This window comes from Carex rostrata, chromosome 17 (genome assembly GCF_964058835.1).
Source record: "Carex rostrata chromosome 17, lpCarRost1.2, whole genome shotgun sequence".
Lineage (NCBI taxonomy): Eukaryota > Viridiplantae > Streptophyta > Magnoliopsida > Poales > Cyperaceae > Carex > Carex rostrata.
The window spans coordinates 2,818,888-2,829,235 of NC_135934.1; the positions used below are offsets into that span (position 1 = coordinate 2,818,888).

The 10,348-nt window shown below is 33.6% G+C and overlaps 2 protein-coding genes across 2 annotated transcripts in view; one reads left to right on the forward strand and one right to left on the reverse strand.

Moving 5' to 3' along the window:
- Positions 1 to 4,001, forward strand: part of LOC144568290 (Tic22-like family protein) — a 29,428-nt gene extending 25,427 nt beyond the window's left edge. The window contains exon 11 of the transcript XR_013515621.1: positions 3,990 to 4,001. The gene's annotated coding sequence lies outside the window, so the exon portion shown is untranslated. The remainder of the gene's footprint in view (positions 1 to 3,989) is intronic.
- A 3,160-nt stretch (positions 4,002 to 7,161) lies between these two features.
- On the reverse strand, positions 7,162 to 9,847 carry LOC144568239 (3-methyl-2-oxobutanoate hydroxymethyltransferase 1, mitochondrial-like). Its single transcript, XM_078318518.1, has 5 exons — positions 9,435 to 9,847; positions 8,802 to 9,008; positions 7,885 to 8,031; positions 7,759 to 7,812; positions 7,162 to 7,591 (listed from the first exon to the last, which is right to left on the reverse strand). The coding sequence occupies exons 1-5, from the start codon at positions 9,807 to 9,809 to the stop codon at positions 7,337 to 7,339; spliced, it is 1,038 nt and encodes a 345-aa protein (XP_078174644.1). The 5' UTR covers positions 9,810 to 9,847; the 3' UTR covers positions 7,162 to 7,336.
- Positions 9,848 to 10,348: the final 501 nt, after the last annotated feature.

A 10,348-nucleotide genomic window follows, 5' to 3' on the forward strand; every position in this document is an offset into this window, starting at 1 on the left:
TACCGAATCAGGGAGTTAGGAGAGATTCACGGGCGCTTACTCGGTTCCAGTTTTGATTTCTCGCAACAATCGGGGGTTTGAGAGGAACGGAAAACTCTCTCGCTCTTTTTCTCTCTCTCGGGTGAAAACCACTTGAAAATGGGGAAAGGAAATGAAGTGGGAGAGAGAGAGAAGATTGGATTTGAGTTTTAGGGTTAAATCACCCTGAGTGCGGACGTACCCATCCGCAGTGCAGGTGGCTTCACCCGCAATCGGCACTTAGTCGGTTTTCAGAAAATGAACTTTAACACAGAAATCATCCGCACTCGGAACTTGGTAAATTTTCGACAGAATTTCAGGAAAAGTCCGAGCCTAATGCGGATGCATTCCACCCGCAGTGCGGGTCAATCCATCCGCACTGAGGACTTAGAAGAATTTCAGAAAAGGTCAGGTCAACACAGAAATTCATGAGTGCGGATGCACCCACCCGCAATGCGGGTCAACCCATCCGCACTCAGCACTTAGGAAATCTCAGACCAACACAGAATTGCATGAGTGCGGACGCACCCACCCGCAGTGCGGGTCAACCCATCCGCACTCAGCCTATAAAGTTTCAAAATCTCAAAATTTCAACGTGGTTTCGATTCACACTTAACTTACTTACTTAGTTGAACCTTAATTAAGGTTTTAAACTCCTATTTTTTTTTTAAACTCTAAAATTTTATGCACGTAATTTCTTAATTCGTTTATATCTCGAAATTTTGATCGATTCAGCGATTTAATCATGTTTTAGAATTTCGGAATGTAACACCATGTTAATTTTGTCTCGCGAGAAAAAATTAATGTATAAACTACCGGTATAACTAGGGCTGCTAAAAAATAATTTAGTTCGTGATTCGATTCAGGTTCGATTCGAAAAATATGTATTTTGCAATTAATTCGATTCGAAATGGGTTCGGTTCGAAATGAATCAAACCAGGTTCAGTTCGAAATTAATTCAAACCAAACTCAAAGCTAAGGTAAGTTCGGTTCGTTGCCACCCCTACCTCCGCCGCCCCTCCCCGAGTTTTTTATTTTTTGTAAAATATTTTTTGAGCAAGCTAATATAATTGTTTCATTTTAAAATTACTATGTTCAGGGCGGACTCATATGATCTCGGAGGGCAACTGTCTCTCTGGATTTTAAATTTTAGTAGAGATCTATCGGCTACGATTGACTTTGCCCCCTCAAAATTTTTTTGTCTCCCTCTGGATATTTTATTTGTAATTCGGGTTAAAATTGAAATAATTTGTTGGATTTTAATTGTTTATTAGAATTATAACTCAAAGCATCATAAATTATAAGTTAAAGCATTAGAAAGTATAAGTTAAAACTGTTTTTTATGGAGTATCCAATTAGTTAATAAATTTAAACTCATTTAACTATTTAAATCTGATTCAATAATTTTTTGCTCCCTTGTGATGAAAATCTTATATCTGCCCCTGAGTTTATGGTTCTTTCGAAACATAAAAAAATTGTAGCAGTGTTAAAGATAAAAACAAGCACCTCAGGTTCCTCAATATAACCTTTTGAACGAGATCGAATCCTCTGCCCCCAGAGTCACTGTTAGTGAGCCCCAAGTTCAAAAATTAACAATGACTGACCCCCTTTAAGAGTGACCGGCCCCAGCTGCAGGGACTGAGGGGGCAGAATTTTCCTGCACCCGGGGGGACAGGTGATCTGCTTCCCTTTTGAATTGCAAAAAATTAAGGAAATGTTCCTTCTTAGTGGTGTGAATGAAATTCTTTTGAGGTGACTTTGGATGTAATTGTAAGAATAGCAAGAATAGTACTAATTTGAAGTTAGTCCTATTTTATCGTTTGGATGGGTTAGCAAGAACAGCATTAATCTCAGGAATAGCTAGAATAGTCAAATCAAAAATAGTTATTATTTGTCTTATTAGAATAATCAAATCTCAAAACCCTTATCGATAGCCTATTCTAATAAGACAAAAAGTTTGGATTTCTCATTCTAGCTATTCTAACACAACCAAACACCGAATAGGCTATTCTGAATAGCCTAACTATAATAATAGCTTATTCTCAATCTAACCAAACATACTCTTAGAGTGATCCAAACGTAGAATAGTGGAGAAGAATAGTCACTAACTCAAGAACAGTGCTAACCCCATGCTATTCATATATGTATACACAGTAAGACGAGTATGGATACTAACTTTTTTTTCATTAATTTAACAAGTAGGGTTACGGATAAGAAAATTATTTTCTAACTTATTAGATAAGAGTATGCGTAAGTGTATTTTCGTACCCGTTGTCCTCATAATTGATAAATACAAATTATCTATAATAATTTTCTATTCGTAGTTGTAATTATATAATTTCTTTTATTATTATTATTATTACACTCATTTATATGATATTTTATATATATTTTTAGTAATTTTTGATAAATTTATTTATCCAGCATTTTATATAGTTTCATAATTAGTAATTCATGGAAAAAAATTATTTAGAATTTTTTTTATTGTTTTATTTAATTGATCATTTATATTTTAAAAAAAATTGGATAATTATAATTTTTATGTTTTATATGTGTTTAATATCTTTATTTTCTTATTATAATTGTGGTTTAAATAATATATGATACTACTTATTCGAGAATTATTCATTATTTATTCGTCATCCGTTAAATTTAATGAGCAAGAATATAATAAAGATAAAGTTAATATTTAATGAATAAAAGTAGAATGAGAATAAAGCTAATTTTTAGCTTGATACGGTATGGAAATGTTTTTATACAGGACCTATTATTAATTTATTATAGCCCCTTCTCCGTGGTCTCGTTCTTCGATATTTTTATTAATACCATTTTAAAAAAAAACCCTTAAAATTGGAGAATTTAAAAATATCAAAGCCGTCAATTCAATCTGCGATCTCATTTTTGAAGGGCTCAGATTGAATTGGAGGCTCTCAAAAACTTAAATATCAGTATATTACAGTATATATTTGAATTTTTTTTTATCTCTAAAATGAAACTGCAGATTGAATTAGTGGTCCAAATATTTTTGAAATTCTCCAAATGTGGTTGTGTGCATGTGTGAATGGAGTTATGGTTTAGATTATCTAAGCTTCATTAATTATTTAATGCCTTGGAATAATAAATTGGCCACTAGTTTGACTTTTCTAATTTTTTATTGGACCAATTCAAAGGGATTCCTACCAAATATCTCGTCTCATCCATTCCACCTGTCAATTGGAATTTGGAACCAATTGGAAAGAATTCAATTTCATATTGTTTCAGTTTAACCCTACATAAATTGTTATAATATAATTATTAGAAACACAAGTACAATTTTTTTTAACTGTACTTATTGCCTTTAAAATATTATATAGTTAGAAAATTAATATTATATAGTAGGGACTAATTTTATCATGACTCTGTAATATTTATTAAATAAAATAAATTCTTACATTCAGTTAAATTTTAAAATCAATGAAAATATAAAAATGATGTTACTTGCCTTTTGATTTTCAGTCTTTAATATGAAATAAAAAAGCTAAAATATAACTTGCTACTTAAAAAAAATACCCAGACAGGGATGTCTTTCTAAAAAAAAAAATCTAATTTCTAAAATTACAAACTTATTTCGTGCTGTGTTTCTAAAAATTTAAATTGAAAAAAATGAGACGTCTTCATTAACATAAAGAACTGAAATTCATTCATAATAAATTAATAATCAACCCGGTCCATAAATTTGTTGTATATCAAAATCTAACAAAATTTGAGCATCATTAATATTTCACAAAAAATATTAACTATAGATTGTTGAATTTTTTAAAAATTGTTCGAAAAACAATAAAGTTACCATCAATTTTCTCCTTTCTAACATACATGATATAAATAGTTAGATGACTTGACTTTCTAACCTTTACTTAAAAAACATACATGATATAGATAGAGAAATATCACGTTTCAAATGTCGGATTTCATAGAAATTATTTTGGCAATTATCAAAATGGCTAAGTTTATTTGTTTTCCGTATGCTCTGATTCTAATAAATAAGGTATAAACAAAACAAACATTAGAAAATTAAAATATATTATATAAATAATATGATGAAAACATCTCTCTCTCTATATATATAGAGGTTGGCTAAATTGGTTTTCCAATTTTTAAAGTTCAAACGGTCAATCCAAATTATTAGATGTGGTTTTTCAATTTTTTTATCATTTATTAAGTCAGTTTTAAAATCGCTAATTTTAATAAACAATGAAAATTTTCTGAATCATTGAAAAAAATAATTTTAAAACTAACTTAATAAATAGTAAAAAAAATTCAAAAAAAATATAAAATTTGGTCTCCAAACACATTTTAATATAGATTGAACGTTGAACATTTATGATCGATTATTTAGACTTTGAAAATATAAAAACCAAAAGCGTTTGTTTCACAGCGTAGGAACAAACGTTTTGATATAAGCCAATCTTCTTATTATATTCCAATGCCAAAAACGCAAAAAGAAAATTAAGAATAAACTAACGGCCGCACTTTCAATGGTGCCTTCCTTTTGTTTTACAAGGTGGTAAACAAAATAATGTCAGCTCCTTCTATATCATCTAAATGTGAGCTCTAAACCTGAAGCTAGCTAGGAATCACTTTTTTTTTTTTTTTTTTTAAAAGAAAAAAAAAAAGGAGAACAAAAATAGTTGTTTTTTTGGATGCTCACGGAGTCCAAGCGAGCTAAATATAAAATTCAAAAAACAATGTTGAGTCAACACGGTTTTGTGTGTGTGGCCGAAAAAGCTCATAGCTTGATTCTTCCAGAGGCTAATCTTTCATTACATCTGTAATTGAGACATTAATTAAATTGCACGACATAATCAAATCGCTCTCAATCCCGTTTTAACAAAGAGGGTTGTTATTGGTCTCAAAAAAATGTGCACAAGTTAATATTTAAATTAAATATGGGGCAAAATGAATATATGCACGTCAAGATTATAAAACTAATTTTGTATGTGGTTGTCAGATGAGCATTTTTTTTCGTTGGAAAAAAATAATATAATGAACAGAATAAATTTGTATCTGGTTTTCTGATTAATTTATTTGCACTAAAAAAAAATAGTTTATCAGTTTTAATATGTACCGAAATTTTTATTAATACCATTTTGAAAAATAAAATAAATGAAAACACCACTGAAATTGGAGAATTCAAAAAATACCAAGGCCTCCGATTCAATATGTAGCTCCATTTTTGGAGGCTGCAGATTGAATTGGAGGCCCCTCAAAAACCTTAATATCAGTATATTACAGTGCATTTTGGGTTTTTGGGGTCCTCCAATTTAATATGCTATTTTTCAAATTTCCCATAAATATTTTTTTGACAGTGGTATTAATAAAAATTTCGGCAATATGTATACGGCACATAAATTAAATTGACTTTGGACTTGTGATAAAGAATTTTCTCAGAATAATGCTGTTTTCAAATAATAACTAAGAAAGTTGGTGAGTCAAAGCAACCAATTGTATTTAACGAGGCAGGTAGTTGCAAATTCCTCTTATTTAAATTTGACAAAAGATCAATTCATGCATATTGTCAACATATGTCAGCGTGTGAAGCAAGTGATAGCAATTTGACAAAAGAAATTATTGGAATTTTAGATTAATAATTCCTTGTCCGTGAGCACCAAATTGGGCCAGATTTCAAATTGTTTTTTTTGTTTTTTTTTCTCCAGAAATAAGGGAAGGCCTCATAAGAAAGGTAATGACACTGAAACTGAAACTGAAACTGAAGGGGATCATGATTCATGACAAATGATGATAAATTTAATAAAAATAATAAATATTAAGTACATGTTTTCCATAGTTTAGAGAGTATATCTCTTCTAGATGGAATTGGAAAGAAATGAATTTGATTTTAAATTTTTAAACGAACAGGCCCCTTGAATATTAAGTAAAACCCTCCATACGTTGTTGCAAGCAAAAGTTGCTACTTTGCAATGTAATTACAATTATACATTGCAAGTTTTAAGCACAATACTTTTAAGAGTAGAACTAGAGTGTTTTCAAGTTCATCAAGTTCTTTTATGAACTCAAACCTATCAGATTAGTTTCAAATGACAAATCTGAATTGTTCAAATCCATATACTTAACGAGTGATACATCTATACATGAAAATTTTAAAATTTCAAATTAATTGTAGTCTTAAGTGATAAAAAGCCATTAAAAAAACAAATGCATTAAAATTAATTTATAAATTTTTTAATGTTGACTGCTTGATTTTATTATTATTTAGTTCAAAATTTTAAATTTTTAGTATATACACACATCACTCGTAAGTTAGATAAATTCAACGGTTTAGATTCGTCATTTGAAATCAATATGACTGAATTTAGAATTGAGTTGACAAAAAGAGAACACCTTAGTTTTACTCTAATTTTAATATATTTTATTATGGAAATTCCTTTGCTCACCCACCACTGCCACATGTTCCAAGCATCTAATCATACAATTGGTCCCTCTCCTCACTTCATTTATTGCACCATTTACAAAAATAAAGATTTTAGCGGGTCACTAATACCACATTAATGACTCGACTCAAACTTCTGCCAAAACCATGGCGCCATTCTACAATCTTCGGTCTATTAAGCAATATTCAATAACAGTGTTCTATATAAGATGATAAAATTGAAGATAACCCATAAAATAGAGAGGACCACTCATGCAGGCTACAGAAAACTAGTCAATTTTATGGATTTCATTGACCCACAGATCATGGCCATCCATTTCAGATCAGACGGGCCACTTCTAGTGACATGTCGGTCTCTATCGGCACTATCCAATCTAAAATAGTAAAATGAATGGTCCAAATCTGTCAACAGAGGTCAATCAAAATCCTTACTGGAGAGGTGCTGATGCCCAAAAACAAGTCTGGAATTGCCAGGAGTAACCGGTTTTCAGAATTGGAATTATACAAAACTGGCTACTATTACCAGTTTCAGAAACTTCTTTGGAGTACTAGAATAAATGATAAGGTTCTCAAGTCTCAATCTTTTCCTTTAGAAGAACAACATAAGAATTTTAAACCATAGTTGGTTTTGGGGCTCAATTGCTAATAACCTACGGCTATTAAACACTTTTTTTTTCCTACTATACTGCAGACTAACTCAGCATAACATGGTACACTAGAAGAAAAAACCTCAATGCATTCTCCCGGAAAAGAAATTTCAAACAAACAAAGAGAATTACAAGTAGGTTCTCATTTTCAAGAGAATTTTTTTTATTGCCAGTCGGGTACCGTTGTTATTATTCTCTATAATTTATTACCAACCTTTTTCTAAAACGTTGTTTCATATCATAGTTAGCTGCTTTTTGTAGATTGTTTGCCGGCAATTTCTATATTTTCAGCAGCTGCTGCAGCTGCAGTTGCAGCATCACTCAACCCCAATCTCTGCAACTCTTTGAGAAAACCATCAACATCTTTTGCGTTTATTTTATATGGTGTGTGGCTGGGACCCGGGAAAGTTTTGCTCTCGACTTCTTGTTTGTATTCTGAGAGCGCTTTGTTTATCACATCACCTACCCTCGCATATTGTTTGCAGAACTTTGGTGTCACCTATATATATATTAACAAAAAAAATGATAATTTCTATGCTGGTATAATGTTACAAAACTCACCCACAAATTAATAATTTATCACACCACCTACCCTGCAAGAGTGTTGTCATATTTTATTTCTTTACATTAATAATTTAAAATAAAAAGTTTGAGTAATGCAAGTACCTTGGCATGATGAGGATGTTGTAGCATTCCTAACAAATCATGGTACACTAAAACCTGCAATAAGTTGTATGATGAACATCATTTTTAAAGCATCTACACAACAAATACAATTTTAAGTAGAATAACCTGGCCACTGCAGAAGGGGCCACCTCCGATCCCAATGGTTGGAATTTGTAGTGCTGATGTCACAGCAGCGGCAACTGGTGCAGGCACACACTCCAACACAACTGAAAAACACCCTGCCTCTTGCAAGGCTAGTGCCGTCTCCACAACCTAGTAAAAGAACTCTCTCAGAAGCATTTCATTGAACACATGGCGAAATAAATCTTGACATTATAAACTTTAAAGAGCAGGGTTCAAATGCCTCCATTGTGTCTCACATGGTTATTTCTGTTTCCAAAGTCCAAACAATCAATTTGAACCGCTCAACATGATCTCCATATTAAAATGTGCTTGGAGAATAAATTTTATATTTTTTTAAAACTTTTTACTATTTTTTCAGATGGGTACAAAATCACAGTTTTTGGATGGTCTAGAATCTTCTTACAAACAGTGAGATTTTGTACCCATCTAAAAAAATAGTAAAAAATTTCCAAAAAATATAAAATTTGGTCTCCAAGCACATTTTAATATGGAGATCATGTTGAGCGGTTCGAATTGACTATCTGGAGTTTGAAAACAGAGATAAGTATGTGAGGCACGATTGAGACATGAAAGACACAAGGCATTTGAACCCTACTCATAAACAGGAACAAAGAGAGGAATTGCCTTGTTCAACATATAATTTAATTTCAGAAACTTCATAAGCACACAAACACACCTACACAGGACACATACAGCCGCATGCACACAAATACACACTGATGAAAAGAAGTATTTTTACCTCATTGTTCCATAAATTGAGATAATTCAGTCGAAACAAGAAGAATAAAGCATATTATTGCCTTATTCCTCCATTTCAACTGAACAGAATGTAGGCCTTCGCCGTAATACACCCAAATTAGCAATAAAAAAATTCTATCAGAATGTAAGCAAGCCCTTACCTTGACTGCACTTGAAACACTCTTTCCTTGAGGCCGAAACCCACCAAGCACGCTAATAGCCTGAGGGGTGAGCCCCACGTGGCCCATCACCGCAATGCCGGCCTCCACAATCGCTCCTGCGGCCGAGATCCTTGATGGGGCCCCGCCTTCCAGTTTTATTGCATCCATCCCCCCTTCCTTCAGCACCCTCACTGCACTATCAACTGCCTGTCTTGTCCCATAAGGCCATAACCATTTTTAAAAGACCATAAAAATGTTAAAATTGGCAAATTTTGAAAGTGAAGTTTGAATTGCAAGAACTGAAGGACTTTGTAATTCAGTCATTTGAACATTCAAAATGTGAATTTTGTGCATTTGAAGTCTAAATGATGATATGTCCAAGAGAAAAAATGTCAGCTTCAAATTTCAAAGATTTTAGTTTTTTTTTTTTGTGATCAATCAAAAGTGTGGCTCAACACAATAAATGATATGAATTTATTAGATGGGTGATTTGTGGTAGTTATGCATTAACTAGAGAATCAGTGAGGATGCTCCATCCATTGATCATCCTATAAATCAAGTGTTTGATGAAAATCCACTTGTATTGAACCTTTGTAAAGCGAACCTCAGAGAAAATGCATATGCAAAATATACCTGATTAGAAGAGGACTCGTAGGAGCCGAAGGGAAGATCCCCTACAAGCAAAGGGCGTGTGGCCCCGCGTGCAACGGCCTGACAGTGGGCCAACATCAGCTCCAGCGTGACGGGCAGAGTCGTGTCGTGGCCATGCACAACCATGGCAGCGGAGTCGCCTACAAGGCAAATGTCGATCCCGGCCTGGTCCACGTGGACCGCCGAGGGATAGTCGTACGCCGTGACCATGGTAATCGGCTCCCCTCTCGCGTACTTCTGCCTGAGGTTCGCCAGCGTGACCCTCTGAGAGGGTGTCTGGGTCTTTGGTCCACCGTACACCGTGTTCTCAGGAACATTGCTCAGGAGGCGGCGCGTCAATTGCCTCAGTCCCCTCATTGTTTTTGAATTGTTTGCTTCTGCTTCATACTTCCTCCTTTCCTTTTTTTAGTCTCCTTTTTTTGGGTATTGCGACACGAGTGCGTATCGTCTGAGATATCTCATATTTTGCGTGACCGACGTGTCCGGTGCCTATTCGGGTGTGACATAGGGGGCGAGTATTATTTGAGCTTTGAGATTGACGTAGAACATATTGCAACGGTTGAGATTTTCCAAAAAGTCATACAAAATATGAGATATCTCAGAGGATGCTAATTCATTGCGACACCTGGGCCTGGAATAGAATATGCGGCTTCTTCTATGGTAGAAATGATGTAGTGACTCGCCTAGCAATTTTAACTTACTCGCTAGTCGCTTCTTATTTAATAATTGAAAATCTTTGTCAGTGACTCGGCATAGATGTTACACGCCCGTTTAAAAATCATATGATCGTTTTCTTTGACCAATGGGAGGCGGCGGTGGTGAAGTTTGTCTGGTAGCTCATAAAGGTTCCGAGTCAGGATCCCCTGAAGTAACTTAAATTTTAAGTTTCTGATCCT

Excerpts from the sequence above, each read along its gene's own strand:
- LOC144568239 (XM_078318518.1), bottom strand. The coding sequence starts at position 9,809 with ATGAGGGGACTGAGGCAATTGACGCGCCGCCTCCTGAGCAATGTTCCT. Across the intron at positions 9,009-9,434 it reads ACGAGTCCTCTTCTAATCAG|GCAGTTGATAGTGCAGTGAG; the intron begins GTATATTTTGCA and ends GGGACAAGACAG. Across the intron at positions 8,032-8,801 it reads GTGTTTCAAGTGCAGTCAAG|GTTGTGGAGACGGCACTAGC; the intron begins GTAAGGGCTTGC and ends TTCTTTTACTAG.